General features: G+C 41.6%; 1 protein-coding gene across 2 annotated transcripts in view; it reads right to left on the reverse strand.

Annotated features, from left to right (window-relative positions):
- The window catches only part of Chpt1 (choline phosphotransferase 1), a 35,579-nt gene that overhangs the window by 6,648 nt on the left and 6,632 nt on the right, over positions 1-22,299 (reverse strand). For both annotated transcript variants that reach the window (XR_004943291.1, XM_036170045.1), the window contains exons 2-5: positions 10,553-10,700; positions 8,533-8,674; positions 2,826-2,910; positions 1,230-1,361 (exon numbers count right to left, since the gene is read on the reverse strand). Coding sequence is in view for 1 of the 2 variants with exons in the window: in XM_036170045.1 (XP_036025938.1) it covers positions 1,230-1,361; positions 2,826-2,910; positions 8,533-8,674; positions 10,553-10,700 (507 nt within the window). In the remaining variant the exon portion in view is untranslated. The remainder of the gene's footprint in view (positions 1-1,229; positions 1,362-2,825; positions 2,911-8,532; positions 8,675-10,552; positions 10,701-22,299) is intronic.

Genomic DNA, 22,299 nt, shown 5'->3' on the forward strand with positions numbered 1-22,299 from the left:
TTAGATACTGCACATCTAAATGAATTTTATAATTTGCTTTTGAATTATAAATTATGCATTAAAATTTAAGGGTCAATTATGGAAGACTTTTGAAACGGTCTTCAGAGCCAATTTACAAGTGATGAGAAGATGAGAATTCCTGTAACTAAAAATACTGTATTTCCTGTTTATTACTCTTAGTAATTAAATCTTGTTCTAGCTGGTGAGTGTGAAGTTGGTCTGGTCTACACAGTAAGTTTCTGGGCTTCCAGGGTTACATAGAGAGACCCTGCCTGAAGAAAACAAACAAAAAATTAAACCTTGTTTTAAGTCAATAAATCCTTTATGGACAGAAATTTTTGAGTCATAGAATGCAACAGTTTAAAGTAATTCTTAAAAGCAATTCTAATACTTTTGTTATAAAATGTCATCATTTGAGTAAGTACTATCTTCTTATGGTCAACTACCTTGAAGATATTAGACTTTTTAAAAATGGAGATATCACATTTATTTAAAAATATCAGGGTTGGGGATTTAGCTCAGTGGTAGAGCGCTTGCCTAGCAAGCACAAGGCCCTGGGTTTGATCCTCAGCTCAAAAAAAAAAAACACGGAAAAAAAGTATCAGAAATTCTGTCTTCATTTTCCTTAAAAGTACTGACTTTTTTTTTTTTTTTTTGAGCTGAGGATCAAACCCAGGGCCTTGCGCCACTGAGCTAAATCCCCAACCCAGTACTGACTTTTTAAAACAAATACAAATAAATCTACAAATTATGATAGCATAAGCAAAGTATAAAGAACACAAAGTTAGGCATATGTACTCAAGAAATGAAGTTAAAATTTTAACTCAAAATAATCAGAGTACCTTTAAGGACATTTCAGTAAAATGTCAAAATTTATAAGTAATAAATTCTCCCATTCATGAATCCTTTGACCTTTGGCACATTTCCTATCATTCAAGATCCCATGCTCCAATCACCTTGCTGCTGGTTTGATCCAGGCACAAAATGAAAGAAAATGAACCGCACTGATGATGACTATGGTTATTATGTGCAATAATAAAATACGACAAGAAAGAAAAATGCTTTAAATCTAAGTTGCTTTTAAAATGCTTTTATGTTATGTGTCTAAAACGAACTCTTTAAGATAACTGGTTTCTTTCTCCATTCTTGAGTTTAGGGTATTTGGGTATCTTTTATAATGAAAATTTATTATATATTAATATTGAAAGATGATGAAAAGAATGTCTTACTGCAATAGTAGATCCATTTTTGCCAACACCACCATGGAGGATCACATGGAAATAATTTGAACAGGAAAATATTGCTCCACCTACTACTCCAAGAACTGGAAAGATCTTCAGTTTTATTTCTAGAATAGGTATCTTTAGGGGTAGAGGAAACAAACAAATCATTAAGAAAATGGGGTTTCTCTCTCTACTAAATAGAAAGAAACATAACATGGTCGTGTACAATAGGCTCTCCTTTTTCGCAAAATCAAACCTCAGCTTCTGCAATAAAAACTGGAACTTTTTTAGGATTGCTTTCCTAACTGAAAAACGAATCCACAAATCAGTTCAGTTTGTGTAGAGGATCATAATCAAATAGTTCATTTCACAAGCCTTTATATAACTGACTTCAACATGAAGAAAGAGGGGTGGGGATTTAGCTCAATGGTAGCGTACTTGCCTAGCAAGCACAAGGCCCTGGGTTCAATCCTCAGCTCTGGGGAAAAAAAAGAAAGGAAAAGAATAGTTCACTGCAATTTTGCAGCTTCTAAAGGCAGCATGACAGAAAAGGCAGACTCAGCCTGTCTGCACGCTACATGTGATGAATACCGTGTGTGCATGCAAAAAACTGTGTAGTAGAAATATCCAGGATTAAACCTCCAGCAATATATTTACCTGTTGGTCAACTGTTGCTCAAGACAACTTCCAAAGGCAGCAAAGGATTTAAAAACATTAACAATGAATTGCTAGGTGCTATAGCTAGCATATTTTGAAAATAGACTTCAAGAGATGATACCAAAATTTATGGACACTATAGGTTAACAAGTAAATGTAGAAAGCCGTTAAGTATCATAGTTTGTGAGACTAAGGTGTGTTTTCTCCTTATGCTATTGCCAAAAAACCCTGAATGAAACAAATCTAAGATTCAGTTACAAACTGAAGCCACTCACACCTGACTTAGTGACTAGAACTGCCCAGCTGCTTCTTGGTCCACATTCAGCATCCAGTGGATTCAGTTCAACAGTAGAATACCCTTGAGTGTATTGTTCATATGGGAAGGAGTCAGAATGTCTTGAGGAAAGTATGACTACTTGAGAGTATGCTGAAAGTCTGTGTCTAAACTTTCAGGTGTGAAGTAACTGAAGATTTGAAATAGTTAAGTGCCACAGGGAACCTTTCCATTGTTTTTAAGTAAGACGTAATTTTTAAAAAATTGTGTATGTGTGTGTGTGTGTGTGTGTGTGTGTGTGTGTGTGTGTGATGTATATGCATGGAGGCAGAGGATATTTAGGGACAAATTTCAAATACATCTTACTAATTGTTTTAAAAATATTTGTTTTATGTGATAAATTTTGCCCTAAGAAAGGTAGTTTCAATAGATTTTTTCCCTCTTTTGTACTAGGAAAATAGGGACATTTTCTATGCAATAAAACATTCATTATAGAAAAAAAAAGTCATGTAAAAAGAGCATATAGGATGCTATTATCAAATGAAAGAAAAAGCTTACAAAAGAGAATGAATTAACTATAACTCCAAGGATTTCTAAAGACAGGCAACAATCTACTATCTTTCCTCTGTACATAAAAGCACTTAAATGTAAATTTAAACATTTAGATTTACCGTATAGTCCCACATTGTTGCTCCTCCAAATGTAGACAATATAAAGATGATCACTAAAGCTACCTGAATCTCAGTTACATCCACTCTACAGAGGAAGAACAAAGAGCAGGTAAGTGTCTGTAAACAAAGTTCTTAAACATGAACTGAGTTATCACACTCTATGGCAGAGATGCAAAGAAATCATATAGACCTGGTTGGTTTTCAGTTTTTACGCCCATCACTAAATTCTGTATCAGCTGACTGTGCTAGGTAGGAAAGAACACAAGTAAATACCAGTATAGGCAGACAAAAAATACTGTATAACATGTGTCAGATTGCAAGAAGTTACTGAAACTACAGAAACAAGAGACTTACTCTCTACTTGATGTACTTGTGTGGTTTGAATTTTTCAAAAGAAGTGTTATTCTTTTTTTTGAGCTAAGAATTGAACCCAGGGCCTTGCACTTGCTAGGCAAGCGCTCTACCACTGAGCTAAATCCCCAACCCAAAAAGTATTATTCTTAAAAAATCACAAAAGACTCATAAAATACATAATCATTACGACTTAAGGAAAATTATTATTATTATTATTATTATTGTTAAGTATGACACATAAGTGCAGGAGCATGTGGAGGTCATAGGACAACCTTAAGCATTGGGCCTCACCTTGCATCCTGTTGGAAACCACTCTCTCTGTTATCTGCTGCTGCACATGCCAGGCTAGAGAGCCTGCAGGTTTCTGGGGTTCTCCTCCCTTCAACTCCCATCTAGCCATGGAAGCACTGTGACTACAGACAGCTGCTGCTGTGCCTGGGAGTGGGACCTGGGATTTGAACTCAGACCCTCATACTTGTGCAACAAGCCCTTTACCCACCGAGCCACATCCCCAGTCCTAAGGCAAATTCTTCCTTCTCCTCTTTCTCTTCCTTCCTCCTTCTCCTCCTCTTGATGATCAGGGTTCACTTTTTAATAACATTTTTAATCCAATTATTTAATATGTGTGTGTGTGTGTGTGTGTAGTGTAGTGTATGCTTGTATGTATGTGCCATGGAAATCAGAAAACAACCTGAGGAAGTCGGTTCTGTCTACCATGTATGTCCCAGAAATCAAACCCAGGTTATCAGGCTTGGCAGCAATCACCTTTATCCACTAAGCCATCTTGTCTGTCCTTTTATTTTATTCATTTCATTTCATTATTATTTCATTTCAATTTCATTTCATATTTTATTTTATTATTTTATTTTGTTTTATTTTATGTGCACAGGTGTTTTGCCTTCATAATATGCACCATATGTTTGCCTTGTGCCCATGAAGGCCAGAAGAGGGTGTTAGATCCCTTGGAACTAGAGCTACAAATGGTTGTGAACTGCCAAGCAGGTGCTGGAAACCAGCCTGAGTCCTCTGAAAGACAGCCAGTGCTCTTAACTGCTGAACCACCTCTCCAGCCTCACCTAATTCAAATTCTTATACATTTAAGTTGATTTCACTTATGAAGTAGAGGGAATTCTAACAGCTTTCCTTATTACATCACCAGTGCCATAGATTTTTGGTTTCTACAGATATATTTTTGCCTCATATATAGACATGTTTCAATTTCTCTCAAACAAAGGCACTAATCAAGCAACATGAGTCCCTCTGGTATACGCTCCAAACTGTAGAACCCTCTCTGCCCTCAGGAAGAAGTTCAGGGACTGAAAAATGAGTCTACACTGGTAATTCCTCCCTCTCTGCAGAGGTGCTTTTTAACTTACTATAGTCTAGCCTTTGGCCCCATTATTCTCCTGAAATTGTTTAAACAAATGGATTGTTTTTCCAGTGTGGGGGACTGAATCCATGTCCTTACACATGCTAGGCACTGAGCTACATCCCCAAGTGACTTTCGATTACTCAACGATTCAATTTTAGCAGTTATCTTATATAACCTGTTTACAATGTTTAAGATGAGACTCATCCTCTCCTTTTTGAACTGCTTTGCTGGATTCTGAGTCTGTGTTCTGCTGTGCCATTTTTGACCTTGCTAGGTCTCTTCTCAGGCTCCCTTCCAGAACTCAGCTTCTTAACTAATGGTTGCAAACCCCCATGGGGCTGCTGAAAAAAAATCGGCAATAGTAAAAAGCTTCTGGAAGTTCTGCAACAAGTAATTCAAAATCAACAAGGATGACTCTAGGGTACTTCTGCTGTGCTCACCCAGGGTGCCTCACATGACTTCACTGAAGCCTTGGTTCTAAACCCCAACATGCACACATGGCACTGCACATGCTGCATGGTGCTAATAGACACTGCCTGAATGCCTCGGTTCAGATTCAAGACTTCTGTACATTATAAATTGCAGTACTTTTTATTGCACATAGGATGTTTCCTGCTTTTATAGAAACACAAGCAGCTTCATTATGAAAAATAGGCAATAGTTTGTTCTAATCATTTCTCAGCATGTAAGTATCAAATCAATGACTGTGTTGTATTGGAATATATGGCTTTAAACATTTCTGTTTGAGTTACTGACTTGAGTCTCTCAAAAGGGCATGAGATGAAGCTTGGTTTAGGATTATGAAAGAATTCAGTGTCTTAGTCAATTTTCTATTGCTGTGGAGAGACACCATATCATAGCAACTCTTATAAAGAAAAACACTGAATTGGGGTTGGCTTGCAGTTTCAGAGGTTTAGTCTATTATCATCTTTGTGGGAAGCACGGCAAGTAATGTAGGCAGACCCAGTGCTGGGGAGGCGGGAGTTGAGAGTTTGACATCTGGATTGACAGGCAGCAGCAAGAGAGAAACACTGGGCCTGACTGGAGCATTTGAAACCCCAAAGCCACACCCAGTGACACACTTCCTCCAAAGAGGCCACACCTCCTCCTAATCCCTTCAAACAGTGCCACTCCCTGGTGAGAAAATATTCAAATCTATAAGCCTATGTGGGTATTCTTATTCAAACCACCATAATCCACTCCTGATCTCCATGTGCTTGTAGTCATCATAATCCAAAAATGCATTCAGTTCAACTCCAAAGTCCCCATAGTCTGTATATCTCAAAACTGTTTAAAAATCCAAAGTTCAAAGTCTCTTCTGAGACTCATGACAATCTCTCAACTGTAACCCCTATAAAATCAAAATGAAAAAGCAGATCACATACTTCCAACATACAATGGCACAGAATATACATGACCATTTCACAAAGGAGGAAAGGGAACAAGCAGAAATACTGAACCAAAGCAACACCTAAAACTAGCTGGGCAAACTCCCAAACTCTGCACGTCCATGTCTGATGTCAAAATGCTTTTCAGGTCTCCAGCTCCTTTCAGCTCTACTGACTGCAACCCACTTCTCTCGGGTGGTTCCACTCCCTGTTAGCAGCTCTCCTTGGCAAGTATCCAACAACTCTGGCATCTTCAACACTGGGGTCTCCAACACAATCCAGGCTTCATCCTTCAGAGATTTCATGCAATGGCCTCTGAGGCTCCACACAGAAACGGCTCTAGTCTCAGCAGATTTCCTTAGGGCGGAAGAAGGTTCTATAACCCCTTTCCTGGATCCTTGACTCCAAAGCCAGAACCAAGTGGCCCTTAGTTCAATTTACACCTTCACCAGCTTTCTCTTTTTGGTGGTGTCCTTCACTGCCTAAGCTTGGCTGTCCTGAAACTGGATCTGTAGACCAGGCTGGCACTGAGATCCACCTGTCTGCCTCCCCCGGGCTGGGATTAAGGCTTGTACCACCATGCCTGGTCTAAGCTTTTTTTAAAAATTTCTTTTCACAAGTTGGAAACTTAGCTAGGTGAGGTCTTGCCCTGAAATCACCAATCCCTTTATTCCATTTAGCATCAGACATTTCTTCAAATGTTTTATCTCCTTGAGCACTGAACTTAGCTCTATTCCACTTCCTGGTGCCCCTTCTCGCCTCAAACTGTGCATTTTATATTTTTCCTTGCTCAGCTTGCTCCTTTTTGTTATAGATTTGCATAAGAGTGACCACTAAAGTTGACTACCATGGGAGGGAGGCCTTACCCACTCTGAGGAACGGATGGGGGTAGAGTGGGAGGGAGGTGAGGAGGTGGGAGAAGGGGAGGGAGGGGGAACTGGGGTTAGTATGTAAAATGAAAAAAAAAATTAATAAATAAATATATAAAAATTCTAGAGAGACTAGGCCTGGAAGGGAATATCTCAACATAATAAAAGCTGTCTATGAGAAAAAAGAAAAAAATTAATAAATATATTTAAAAAAAAAAAAAAGAATGACCACTAATCACCAAGCAACAGAGTCAATACTAGGCTGTTTTGAAATCTCTGCCAATGCCATTAATCCAAAACTCTTCAATTTAGCCTCAGATACACTCTTCAGACAAGGGCAAAAAGCAGCCACATTTTTCACCAAAACATCACAGAACAATCTCTATACCACTTATTAATATTCTTCTCTGAAACTTCTTTGGCCAGGCCATCATAATCTGCATTGCTCTCAGCACCCTGGTCTTCCCTGCTCCTACTAATAAAGTCCATTAAGTCTAACATAAAGCATTCAGCTGCTTTCCTAATCCAAACTCCCAAAGTCCACCATTTCACCAACAAGCAAAGTTCAGGCCTGTCACAACAACACGCCACTCCTGGTACCAACTTCTGTATTAGCCAATGTTCTATTACTGTGAAAAGACACCATGACCAGGGCAAGTTTTACAAAAGAAAACACTTAATTGGGGCTCACTTAGAGGTTCAGAGGTTTAGTCCATTATCATAATGGCAGGTCATGGCAGCACACAGGCAGACATGGTGCTGGAGAGGTAGCTGTGAGTTTTACATTCAGATCAGGAGACAACAGCAAGAGAGAGAGACCCAAATGTCTGCCACTAGTGATACACTTCCTCCCAAGTCATATGTAATGGGCAATGTGCAGCTCTAGCATCTACAGGGTGTTCTCATGTGAGCTCACCTGTCTCCCACAGCCGCATCTCTAGATCATCTGTTGTTGGTGACTGTGGTCAAGGGGGTCCCTCTATCGGGGTAGATGATAACTTAACCAAAAAAAAAAAAAAAAAAAAAAAAAAAAAAAAAAAAAAAAAAGTCATCCTTATCTGGGCATGGTGGCACATCCTTCAATCTCAGCACTTAGTAGAGGCAGGTGGATCTCTATGAGTGTGAAGCCAGCCTGGGCTACAGAGTTAACTCCAGGCCAGTCAGGACTACATATAAAACCCTATCTAGGGAATTTTTTTGTTTTGTTTAAAATTCTTTAAACTCAGGAACAACAACAATCCTTCCATTCAACATCATAATATTTTATGGCCAAATAGTATTTAGATTTAGGTAATATATATTGTTTGGGTACTTATTTTATTTTACTGTATCCTGACCTTGAACTAGTAAGTCTGAGAAAGTTAGAAGAAAAAAAACATGTTGTCAAATAATGTAACTATAACACACAGGATACCAGACAGCTCTGAGGGTAGCACAGATGGACATTCCAATAAATTAGAAGAATCTTTTTTTTTTCCCCTTTGGTTTTATGAGACAGGGTTTCTCTATGTAGCTTTGGAGCCTGTCCTGGAACTCACTCTGTAGCCCAGGCTGGCCTCTAACTCAGAGATCCTCCTGGCTCTGCCTCCCGAGTGCTGGGATTACAGGCGTGTGCCACCACCGCCTGGGCAAACTTGTCTTCTTTAAGGTGGGCAGATGCCACTGAAAATGATGAAAATGAATTTGGTTGCATTTTAAAATGCAGAACTTAAGAAAATGCTTACCTTCCAAATCTCAGCACCCCTGAGACGTAAGTCTGCCAGTGAGCACAGTAAAACATGAACATCCCCACAAAGGAGCAGAAAAACAACAAGTCAGGATGGGTTCCCAGGCGGACAGCAACCGCAGCTCCAATGGCCATAAACACTGAAAAACAAAGTTTATAATCTCAGCACTTGGGAGGCAGAGGCAGGCGGATCTCTGTGAATCCAAGGCCAGGATGGTCTACAGAGTGAGATTCAGGACACAGAGAAACAAACCCTGTCTTGAGAAACCAAAATAAATAAAGAAAACCAAGTATGGTGCTTTGAAAGAAAATGGCCCCAAAGGGAGTGGCACTATTAGAGGGTGTGGCTTATTGGAGTAGGTGTGACCTTATTGGAGGAAGTGTGTTGAGGTCTCATATATGCTCAAGCAGCCCAGTGTGCCAGACCACTTCCTGTTGCCTGTGGGATCAAGATCTAGTTCCCTCTCCACTCTTAGTTCCTTCTCCAGTACCATGTCTGCCTGCATGGCACTGGACTAAACCTCTGACATTGTAAACTAGCCTTAAAAAGTTTTTCTTTTGTAAGAGTTGCCATGGTGATAGTGTCTCTTTACAGCAAAGGAAACCCTAACTAAGACACCAAATATTGAGTTTTCCTGTTTAGAAATACAGTTTTAAGGGACATAATCAAACAATGAATCCTTTTTTTTATGATGCAAAGTTGAGTTTTGTTTGTTTGGTTTTGTGATTTACATATGGGGATAGAGAAATGCTTAAGAAAAGGACAGTAGTTCAAGACTAGCATGAACAACTTAGTGAGACCCTGTGTCAAAACAATAAGTAAAATGGACCTGGGATGTAGCTCAGTGGGAGACCACTTGTCTAGCAAGCAGAGGACCCCAGTTTCAACCCTCAGAATCAAAACAAACAGTAAAACACACCCAAGGGTAGGTGCTTAAGTGAGGAAGTAGCATTTCTGGGATCTTGGATAGTTCACTTTATAGGCAAACTTTTATGGTGGGTGGGATTATTCCTGAATTAAGGAGGACAAAAAGGAGGGAATTCCAGGAATGAGATGTGATTTTCTAGGGTTACTTGCCTTTCCTGTCATTAGATGGCATTTTCAGAATGTATCAGATTCATGACAGAAACAGGAAATTTTGCAAGACTACTGATATGGAGATGGAATTACACTGAAGCAAAGGGCATCTAGGCGTCATCTAAGTCCTTGGTTTGGGGAGTAGCTCTGGGGTTGTATCAGCCCCTATGAAGATACCATGCAATTGTCTCCTTGCTCTCTGCCTATACAGCCCACTTCATCTCCCCTCAAGAGACTGTCTTTTTAACCTTAAAAGAGGTTGGAGATCCATTCTCGATAAATACCTCCAGCTGACACTGGGCTGTCACCCCTGTATACTAAGGGAAAGGAGGGTTCTAGCCATCTGACCCAGAGGAGTTGAAAGCTCCGTACATAAGGGTGAAATGGACAAAATGAACTTATGAATATCCTTTTAAAACACCCTGGGCAAAACTGTTCCCAAATATACACCTCAGAAACACACTGACAACTCAATAGCTCAGATCACTGCGGTTTTTATGTCGTCACTGAAAAGCAAATCGTTAATTTGGTTTCTTTTGTTTTGTTTTTGTTTTTTGGTGTGGTTTTTTTTTTTTTTTTTTTTTTGTTGTTGTTGTTGTTTTGTTTTTTGAGACAGGGTTACTCTGTGTAGTTTTGGCGCCTTTCCTGGATCTCACTCTGTAGACCAGGCTGGCCTGAACTCACAGAGATCCGCCTGCCACCCACTGAGTGCTGGGATTAAGGTGTGTGCCTGGCCAGTTTTTTTTTTTTTTTTTTTTTTTTTTTAAGCACCCTATTTAAAAAAAGAAAAGAGGGGTTGGGGATTTAGCTCAGTGGTAGAGCGCTTGCCTAGCAAGTGCAAGGCCCTGGGTTCCATCCTCAGTTATGGGGGAAAAAAAAGAAAAGAAAAAGAAAAGCAAATCACAGAAAAAAAAAAAAAAGCAAAACTCCACTAATTTACCTGTGGAAAGAGAGTCACAGCCATGATCAAACAGTTCTCCTAAAGGAGAACAAGAGTTTGTCCTTCTGGCTTGCTTCCCATCAATGGCATCCAGTGACTGGTAGATAAAGAGTCCCAGGGCACATAAAAAGTAAGTCCAGTATGGTGCCTACAAAGAAAAATGAGAGTAAGTGACGAGCTAGCTTCTGTATGAAAACATAAAGCAGCTGAGCAGCTTCAGACTCCAACCTACATTCCTTGTCCATGGCTCTTCTAATACTCCCGTACGCATAAGATGCAAGTCTGACATTTTTCAGAAAATCTCTGCTGTAAGTAAGACCTTCAAGGCAAACTGCAGACTGGTCTGTGTCCATTCATGACTGAGCTCAGAGGCTGGATTCGCTCTACTACCCATGACAAGCAACCCGAGATCTGCTGAGGAATATTACTTTAACTAGGCAAAGACCTGTTATGTTTGCTTATGTTGCAAATATTACTTTAACTAGGTAAAGATGTGTTACATTTGTTTAATTATGTAAAGATGTGTTGCTGTTTCATCTTGCCTGCCTAAGGCACCTGATTGGTCTAATAAAAAGCTGAACAGCCAATAGCTAGGCAGTAGAGGGATAGGCAGGGCTGGTGGGCAGAGAGAATAAGTAGGAGGGGAAAATGGGGGGATGCCCAGGACCAGCCAGCCAGACATGGAGTAGGACACATGGAATGAAAGAACAGTAAAAAGCCCTGAGGTAAAATGTAGATGAAGAGACTAAGAGAACCAGGTTAATTTACATGAATGGCCTCTGCTCCGGTGGGACTGGTGGGACCGAGAAGCTTCAGTCTACAATTGGCACCCAGACGTTTGGCAAGAATTTCCACACAAAACCCGAGAACTTAAAAAAAAAAAAAAAAAGGTTCTAGAACAGAGCCAAGAGCAGCTTCCTAGTTCATACCACACTCATCATGGGCCATGGTACAGAGACGCATCCCCTGTCTGCTACAGGCTTCAGCAGCAACGTGGGGACTCCCATTCTCTCATGGGCCATGATACAAAGAGTTTTCTCCCAGCTGCTACCTGCGGGCTTGAGAGCACAGCAATGGGCTTAGAACACAGGCGAGCTACTTAACACTGCTTCCCAGAAGTGGGGAGTAATAAGCATGACTTGTCAGTTCCTACGCCATGTTGAAAAGCCGAGAGCCAGCAGCCAGGGCTGCCATTTCGGTCCCAGCCATGCAACTTAGTTTAAAAACTCTCCTGGTCGGAAAAGGATTAAAGATATACAATAAAACAGATTCAAATGGGAAAAAAAAAACAAAAACAAAAACAAAAAAAAACAAAACAAAACAAAAAAAACCAACCTCTTAATGGGCTATAAGATGTTTAGAAATAGAGTGAAAAAAAAAAAGCCACATGAAGATGGAAAATACACAGAGAATCTGCATACTGTATATTATTGTGTTGTCTTTTGGATTTTTAACTGCTACGAGACATTTGATTATAAAAGCTGCTAGATCAAATCAATCTATATATTTTAGAAATATCTTGATTTCAAGGTTTAAGTTAGAAGATATGTTGCTTTGGAAAAGAGGTTCTGTTTTTGTTTCCATAGAAGATGAGAAGCTGTGGATTCCTTCCAGGTTAATATGGCTCCATCAAGGAAGACCCCGAGAGGTCTTTAATGGGAGCTATGGCCCAGGTGACCCAACATCCAGAACAGCTTCAAGGCAACAGGCTAAGATGATCCAGCCTCACAGACTACTACAGCCAACATTTAACCATAATTCTAAAATTTCTCAGGATCCCCACAAGATTGCCAGTGCCCCCCAATCAGCAGGAGGTAGTATGAACAGCTGTGCCCAAATTCCCAAAATGTTGTTTATGAAATGTTGGCTTTTATTTAAAGGAAGTTAATTATAAATGGTTAATGGTCATAGTCAATCTCTTTCTAAAAAGAAAAAAGGGAGATATGATATAGAAATGATGAAAAAAAGGTAGATTATTGAATCTACTTTAATCCAAGAACAAATACAAATTTAAGGTCAATTTTGTTACACTATATGCATGTTCCTACTCTTGTTTAAGGTATCATGTACATTGCAGCTCATTTTAAAATGTAATATATAATTTAAAAATAAAGATTAATAGTCACCTATAGTAGTCAAACTTATAGCCATATTCATTAGGTTTTCTAGATATACAAAGATATATTTTAGATAGATAGGCAATCTTCAAACACTTCAGAGACCTACAGAATATGACATTTAAAATGTTTTAAGAACTTAGACTTTTCTAGACAGTGAGACTTGTCTGCTCCTAGCAGCACCAATTACTTCAGAGAGGATGATGGGCATCCAAGAAACTCATTATGGAGTTTGCTTTCAATGTGGAAAAGGCAGCCATTGGAGCAAGAAACTGCTCTTGCCTGGACTGCTTGACAATGTATTGTATAAACTGGACATGCAGGACCCCTAGGAAAGTGACCACTGAACCTTGCCAAAATAAGGTCCTTCAGGTTTCTGCTTCACAGAAAAAACTGCCAGACATTCTGCAAGACACAGAGAAAAATGGCTGATGAACTTTGCCAATAGGTGAAACCGTCCTTCAAATTTCCTGCTTCACTGAAAAGTCTGCCAGAGACTCTAGGCCTGTAGGTTGAAGATGGATGCCCCAACATTACAGAGGATCTTTGGGTGACTGTCCAGGCAGCCAGATATCTCTGTCATTTCTAGAATTTTGGAAGTTGCTTACAATGCACTTCCTGTTTACTCAGGTAATATTATATCCTTCTAGGGTCTTTGATGGAATTGAAGCCTAGGTAGTTATAATTTTCCTTGGTTATGATAAAAGGTAAATTAGAAATAAAACTTTAGACTCACAAAAATAGGGTAGATGATATTTTAATTTTGCTGAACACAAACAGACTAGATATTGTAACTGTAATTCTTGCTTGATAACTGTCCTGTTATATATAATCTTACTATGTTAAAGTTAAAACCTTCCTTTTTGATTAGACAGAATAGGGAAAGTGCTGTGGGATGTCTTTCTGTATCCTGTGAATATGTGTTGTTACCATTGGTTAATAAAGAAGCTGTTTTGGCCTATGGTAAGACAGGATGCAGCCAGATGGGAAACCAAAATGACAGGGCGAAGAAAGGTGGAGTCGGAAGAGATGCTGCAAGCCTCCTGGGAAGCAAGATGCAAGAGGACACAGGTAAAGCCATGGGACACATGGTGATACAGAGTAATAGAAATGGTTAATTTCAGATGAAAGAGCTAGTAAGAAGCCTGAGCCATACACCAAACAGTCTATAGTTAATATTAAGCCTCTGACTGGTTCTTTGGGTACCAGTGAGCAGGAAAGATTTATCCAGGTGTAAGAGCTGGTGGGACAAGCATAACCTAAGGCCGAGCATTCATAACTAATAAAAGTCTCTGTGTCATGCTGTGGGAGCTGGTTGGTGGCCCAACGAAAGCCTGCTCTAGAGATCCTTGAGAGAAGAAACAAAGGGGTAATTCCCTTGGCTGTTCCAGCTGACTGCAGTTTCCAGGCCACGGTGCAGGAATGGGGACCTGAACGGAACCCAGGAGCTGAGAAGGGTCAAGGCAGCAAGTATGTGCACAGCAGAGTGACAGAGGAGGCAGCTAGGCAGACAGGGACAGGCGTTGTGACCTTTGAGTCATCGGCTAAGAACTGACCTGTGCCTGAGTGGGACAAGATTATTAACCAAGGCCAGGGAAAGAAGTCCCAGGAAATCAAGGTCAAACAATTCTCAGATCTCCCACGGAGCTGGGGAGAAGCCATGTTCCCATCAGGCACAGCAGGAAGACCTTGTGACATGTGGGACACAGAACAGTTCTTAGAAGTGTACTACCCTGAAGCCATCAAAATTGGTCCCGGACCAGTGACTTACCAGACACCTCTAACAAAACCTAATACACAGCCTTTAAAGGATCCAATTAATTCTCCATAACTTAAGGACATCTGAGGGGGAAAAAATCTAGCACCCCAAAATACAAATCCATAAGGTTTGGCATCCAATCAAAAATTACAAAGCAGAAGAATAAAACAAAGAGGAGGAAAATCAATTAACAATTATATTCAAGAATATTAGAAATAACAGGAACAGCAGACCAGAACATTAAGGTAGTTATTACAAATATGCTCCATATTTCTAAAAAAGTAGAGAAAAATTACAAAAGGAAAAATGGAAGAAAAGACTCAAAGAGAAACTTCTAGATGGGAACAGTATAAGTACTCTGTAAACCACATTGGGTGTGATGATTTTACATTAGACACTCAAGAAAAAAGCAATGAACTGGTAGGCAACTAAATGAAAACTGTGCAGAATGGTACACAGGGAAGAGACTAAAAAAGTAACTGTGAACTTGGGCACAGACTCTGGGGCAACAGAAAAGCACATTATGTGTGTGTGTTTCAGAAAGAATAGACAGGAGAGTCATAAAAATGACAGGAAACAATTTCCAAATTTTATGAAATCTATAAACCTACGTATCTAAGAACCCCAACAGAATAAAACAGTTTTAAAACCAACCAAGGTACTAGGTTGGGGGTATATGCCTGTAATCCAGCACTCAAGACAGGAGGGTCATGAGTTCAAGATTCATAGCAAGCTCTAGGCTAGCCTAGGTTATATAGCAAGACTCTATTTCACTCCCTTTACACACACACACACACACACACACACACACACACACACACACACACACACTCTCCATCAAAAAAACAATATGATAATAATAATAATAAAGCACAATGATAAAAATCACTTAAGAAGCCAAAGAAAAAGACACATACAGTGGCACATATGCACATGACAGAGGAAGAATCATCATTTTTGAAGCTAGAGCAACAGGAAATATCCAGTTCAAGTATCAGAGAAGAGATTTCATAATACTCACTCCTCTGCACTTCATAAATGCATCTCTTTCTCACAGACCTGTGACTATGGTGAGCTCATCCCTTCAGATGAAGGGATGGCAGGATTATGCTGCTGGTGGTTTAGAGGGTTCAATCCATGGTTACTTGGTTCCACAGTTTCTGGGCTAAAGTGGAGGTGGGAGGCAGAGTAACACCAGCAGGGAGTATGTGGTGGACCAAAGCAGTTTACCTTATATCCAGCAGGAGGCAGATAGGGAAGAAGTATTCGGGACAGACCTAACCTTCATACCCTGGCCTACTTCTTCCAATTAGCCTCACTCTCCAACAGTCCACTGAGCCAGGAGTCCCCTCCCCGCCCCCCCACACACAATGGTTAATGCATCATGAAGGTAGACCTCACAATCCAATCCCTTCTCAAAAGCCCACCAGCTGCCCACCAAGCCCCCTCAAGCCTTCAAGGTAAGTTTTTAGATTCAAGTCATATTTAGCCAGACTAGAACTGTACACTTAGAAGAGGCAAGAAGGCAAAAATCGTTAAAGAATCGGGATCTTAAAATTAGATGTGTGTTTGATTTCTTGGCTCTGCCATGTAATAACCATGCGACCTTGGGCAAGTCATGAAACCCCTGATTTTTTTTTTTTTTCTTTTTGAGACAAGATCCTACTGTGTAGCTCAGGCTGGCCTTGAACTCACTAGTGATCATCCTGCTTCTGCCTCTCAAGTGCTAGGACTGCAGGTGTGTACCCCTAAGATAATCTTATTTTACCAAACAGGTGAATAATAAGAGTTTTAGCTGATGAAAAAACTGTTAGATTGCTCTTTATACATACCCTTGCACACAGTAAGCACTTAACAAAGTTAGCCAGTATCATTGTTTGCCTATGTTTTTGTGGCAAATATAGTTTTAAAATATCAACCTGTGCATGGTTTATGGTGATTCTATAAATACCCAGTCAACCCAAAAACCTACTCCTCAATCTTCCTAAGTAGACAGAAGTTTGCTCTGGATAAACTTAAATATTCATAATGCGTTAATAAATGTCCAACACTAATGGGCACACTGCTGGTCTGTTTCGTTTTTATCTTTTTAGGTGGTCTCTGGTTTTGGTTTTGGTTTTCACTCAGCTCTTTATTAACAAGTCAGAGACACATCTTCACAGTGTACAAAATGATTCTCCCACAACAGGAGAGTGATAGCACAGATGAGGATATACAAGTCCTAGATTCTACCAAACTCCAAAAAGCATTTCCTAGGAAGAAAACATGGGTTTCCCCTTTACCTGACTACAGCCACAGAATGGTAGATTTGTACAGCTAATCAAAGTTACCTGCAACCTGATGCTACAGAAATGCTCTTATTTACATAACAAGAATTGCTTCCTGGGATATGGTACACAAATTTGCTCACCCTAACCCCAAGAGGATTCCTGTATGGTTAGGCTGTCTCTGTTTTAAGACTGGGTTTCTCTACATCCCTGACTGGCCTGGGTATGCACAAGCTGACACTGAATGTGCTGTACTGAGAATTATTTAAAAGGATTCTAAGTCACTTTTACTGGAAAAAAAAAAAAAAAAGCAGCGGAAGTGAGAGCATTTTTAAAAGAGCAGCACCCTGAGTGGTAAGTGAGAAAGGCACCCTGAGCGGTCACACAGAGTCCTGACCAGTGTGCTATCCAGCCGTGAGGCAGGGGAGAGCGGGAAGACATCCTGGTTGCATAAAAATGAGAAAGAAAAACCCTCCTGCAATTAAAAAAAATCCGGGGAGGTTTCACAAAGAAGGACTCTGCTAATTGGTAACGGTTAGTTCTCCACTAAAAGAAAGAAGCCACGTCTTCAAGTTGTATCGCAAATGCACAGAAAACCGGAAGTCGGGGTTAAAACTCCTAAGACAATATACAGCATCATTTTTCTTGTCACCTTCTATTTTTCTCAATTATTTACTCTTTCCCCCAAATGACAGGCTTCTGGCAATAAATTCTATCTCAGGGGCCCACAGAGAAAGTGCCCTGTATAACAGTGGGCATTTGGGAAATTTTACCATTTTCAGTCACCAGACTATGGTTCTCAAGCTTGCTCAGTGCTCTCCGAGTTCTGCAGAAATAAGACACTAATGATTTTATGGACACACAAGTCAATGAAGCCACTGACTAGGCTGGAAGACATGCACTCAAGTCCATATGTTCTCCAGACACAAAGTGTCACTGGGTACAGGCTGGTAGGCTCTAACTTAATTATCATCCACGATTCGTTTCCTCTGAAAACACCTCAAGCAACAGCAATGAAAACTATAAATCTTCACTTCCATATTAAAGAACAAGGGAGCTGGGGGAGGGGCAGGGCTGCAGGGTGGTGTTGGGGGGAGGGGCAGGGATTGTTCCTACTCACCTTCTTGCCATACCCACTTCCACCTGCCCCTTGGGTTACACCTCTCTAATCAAAGCTCTCCAGAGCTCCAAATATCTCCCCACTTTTTCTGTCTCACACAAGTCTCAGGTTCTGGTCTGAACTAGGCAGAGTAAGCTGAAAGATGGCCGGGCCTGTCTTCAGGCCCCTCAACACTCCCTGCCCCCTGAGAACAGTGACATCCCACATTTGATTAGCTGCCACTAGTCACTCTACTCCACTTTAAAATACACCTTCTACAGAGGTTTGGTTCATATTTCGCTTCCAGAGGATTTAAATTCAATTCCCAGCACCCACCTCAGGTGGCTCACAATCACCAGAACCTCCAGCTCCAGGGGTTGGATGCCTCTGGCATTCAGACATGCAGAAATATGCAGAATACAGCCTCACACACACATGACTAAAAATAAAAAGAATTAAGATGTGAATTCACTATTTTAATTGAAGAAATTATAAGCGGAATGACTTTATGTATTCTTTCCCTTGAATAAATTCAATCTTCATTAACTAGAGGAATTCAGAGCTCTGCTGTTTAAACGTAATGCTATCAACTGTGAAATCACAAGGAAACTGTCCCGTGAAGAGAGTATATCAGCAGAATATCACAAATACCCTCATTATGTAGTTTCTTAAATGTCTGTGTTGGAAATGCCATCAATCCTATGAACATGTGCCATACTGTGATTGAAATAAGAACTAACTAGTAGCTTCATGTGCTATCTAGGTTCTGGATAAAAAGCAATAAGACCAGACTGTGGAACTACAAACACTGAGCTCTTCTGTGTCTGAGGCACACACTTTAAATCCTTTTCATGGTACAAAAAGGAACCCATTAAAGCGAGAAAAGACAAGGGTGTCATCCAGGCTTGCTCTCACTTCCTAAAGAAATGAACTCCCCTGTGGAACGTCCTCCAGGAAGAAAATTAACTGCTCAAATGATTTGACTTTTAATAAGGGCATATCACCTCTCATCAATACACAGGGAAGGCAGAGAGAGAGAGAGAGAGAGGGGATGGAGGGAGGGAAGGAGGGAAGGAGGTGGTCTATTGATTTAGTTGCTGAATGGTTAGCCAGCCAGGTGGGGGATGTTGAGGGGCTGTAAGGCCCTCAACAACAGGGGTTAAGGCATGGCTTGTTCTTTAGAAGCCTACTGCTGGCTACGAAAAGAGGAACTGAGGGAAACAAAAGGGATTTCCTAAGAATGAGGACCGCAAAGCCTTGGTTGCAAAGTAACTGGATGATTGCTGCCATGGGTTGGGCATGTTACCAACCAGGCTGAGAGATGGCTGCAGTATGTCCTCAATCAGGAGGTTCCAGAAGCTTCCACGCTGTAAGATATGTCATAGACTAAGGTACAGAGAGAAAAAAAGGCTCCAGGAGCCCAGACACACACCCTTATCATAAACCTAAATCTATATTACAAAACACAACACTCATATCTTAACCCAAGTCATGTGGAGGGAACTTAAACCCCAGAGATATGAGGGCCAGCTTGTGTCAACTGCCTTTGTTAAAATTAACCCTGAGCCGGGAGAAGACCTGGAGGAAGATGCGGTACTAATCCTGGGTATCTTCAGTGAGTGAGGAACAGGCAGGACTTAGATGCTCAACAGCGCATCTGCATCTGCTCACTGGACAAACCGCACTGGGCTTTCTGGACAACAGTCTCTGCCATCCTCTAAATGAAAGTGCTAGATGAGGTCAACTCCAAGACATGTTTCCACTCTAGAATGATGTAACAGGATCATGCGCTGAGTTCCTGAAATCTGCTGTATACAACACAAGAGCTAAATGGCTACCTGATGAAAACAGAGCAATACTCTAATTCATCCACCCAGGAACGGTTTGCGGTAATCCTTTCCAAGGAGAGAAGGGTTCCTAAGGCTTTCTTTCTGGTTCTGTTCGCACCGAGGGCCTTGCTATGCCGCTTACGGGTGAAAAGTGCTAGAAAAATTACTTCTTGCTCATTCAGTCTAGGGAGGGAGGGAGGGGGGGGGAGGGAAGGGGGGGAGGGAGGGGGGAGGGGAGGGAGGGAGGGAGGGAGGGGGAGGAGAGAGGGAGGGGGGAGGGAGGGGGAGGGGGAGGGAGGGAGAGAGGGGGGAAGGGGGAGGGGAGGGAGGGAGGGAGGGAGGGGGAGGAGAGAGGGAGGGAGGGGAGGGGGAGGGGGAGGGGGAGGGAGGGGGAGGGAGGGGGAGGGGGAGGGAGGGGGAGGGAGGGGAGGGAGGGGGAGGGGGAGGGAGGGGGAGGGAGGGGGAGGGGGGGAGGGAGGGAAATAATCACTGTCCCGTGAGAATTACGTGAATTATTGTATGTGAGGTGTTTATGAAAGAACCTGGACCGTGGAAGAGCCGCACTGGGGTCCCTGTTTCCCTATTCCTGACTCTTCCATATAAGAGTCAGCTAGATAACTTTAGATAACTCACACGTGACACTCGTGTCAGAACAGTTATAAACTTCTTTTTTTTTTTTTTTGAGCTGAGGATCGAACCCAGGGCCTTGCGCTTGCCACGCAAGTGCTCTACCACTGAGCTAAATGCCCAACCCCAGTTATAAACTTATTTCATGTATTTTGAAAAAAATAGTTAAGAGCACACCTAAGAGTTTTACATGTTAAGGCTTAGAATGGTTCTGTGTTTTGGAGTCTGAGGGTTAAAGCTGATGTAGAGAAAAGCAGTTGATTCTCTCAATTCAGGATCTCCTTTTCAAATGAACACGTAATTTCACAAGTCGGAGGCTTTATGGACAAGGTTTGCCCTCGGGGTGCCTTTTCTACTGTCCAAGGGAAGAGTGTGAAGTCTCTCTTTAATGGCAATAGTCCCTGGACGACGGCAGCTTCTCTCTGCACCCATCTTGTCTGCCCTTAAACTCCCATCCTGGCGTGGGCAAGCCACACATTTTCTAATGTCTTTCTGTTCTCTCTCACCGAGAGCTATCAGCCCAGGACGGTAACCATGTCACTGCCTGGATGTCATGATGTCTTGAAATTTGCTACATCACACAGCTCAGTCCACTACTTTTCAATTTAGCTTCACTCTACGTTTTAGGTCATCAGCAGGATGCAGTGATGCTTTGCCCTTCCGAAACCTCCTGAGCCACGCCTCCGCAGGTTCTCAGAATGGCCTCTTACACTGTTTACATCATTCTGGGGCTTCTTTAGGCTACAACTTCAAACTCTTCCACACTCCTCCCATAAACCAGCTCCAAAGGCCTGTGAGTGACATGGCTAAGCTCATCACAGAAACAGCCCACTCCTTGGTACTGACTGTGTGTTTGTTAATTTTCTTGTTGCGGCAGAACACACAACAAAGATTCGGGGAAGAAGGCTTTGCTTTGGTTCATGGTTTAGGTGGTACTATACTCCATCGTGGTGGAAGGCACAGCAGCCGGGTCTAAGAACACCAGGCACACTGTGCCCCACAGTCATGCATGTTGGTGTCCGGTTTGCTTTCCCCTCTTCCCTTTTCTAGACAGTCACCCACGAACCAGTGTCACCCACATTCAGAGAGCCTCCACTCCTCAGCTAGCCTTAGTGGAAACACGGGTCCTTTTCCAAAGACAACCCTAAATCCTGTTGACAAGTGAGATGAACAGTCATGGTAGTACTACCCAAAGCCTTCTGAAATGGACGTTTAGGAAATACTAGAACTCTATGTTCTCCATTTTCTCAATCTTTATACTTAGAGAACAAAGTCTCTGCATTAAATGGCCGTGGGTGAACTGATGCAAAATAAAAAGGGTTCACAGCCCCCTGTGTGTCAGCTGCTGAGACTGTAACAGAACCCACACTGCGGCTGACTTCTCTGCAGGAACGGAAACTGCGTTTCTCAATGTTAAGAAAGGGAACTAGAAGAGAGGTTGCATGTGTGTACAAGACATAATGCTGCAAGCTGCTCACGCCCTCAGGTGACTCTAGGATGTGTGAGAGAACTTGTAATGTCTCCAGCCAACTGCTAGCCTGGCTCAGGAAAACAGAACAATTCGAAATAACTAAACGCCCCATTCACTTATACTATGTTCCTGTGATATGGTAAAACAGTCTGCCAGCTGGGCAGTGGTAGCACTCGCCTTTAGTACCAGAACTTGGGAGGCAGAGGCAGGCACATCTCTATGCATCTGAGGTCAGCTTGGTCTACAGAACAAATTCCAGGACAGTCAGGACTATACAGAGAAACCCTGTCTCAAAAAAAACAAAATCAAAAATAACAACAAACTCCCCCCTGACACACACACACACACACACACACACACACACACACACACACACAGCAGTTTGCAGTGTGTTGGGGACATAGCTCCACTGGTAAAGTGATGGCCAAGTTAGCATATGGTTCAATCCTCTGTGCCCACATAAACAGTTAGGTGTGGTGGCCCGTGTTTATAATCCCAGTTACAATATATGAGGAAGCAGAGATAGGCAAATCCCTGGGGCTTGCCGGCCAGCCAGCTTAGGCTAACAGGTGAGCCCA

This window comes from Onychomys torridus, chromosome 20 (assembly GCF_903995425.1).
Source record: "Onychomys torridus chromosome 20, mOncTor1.1, whole genome shotgun sequence".
NCBI classification, from domain to species: Eukaryota; Metazoa; Chordata; class Mammalia; order Rodentia; family Cricetidae; genus Onychomys; species Onychomys torridus.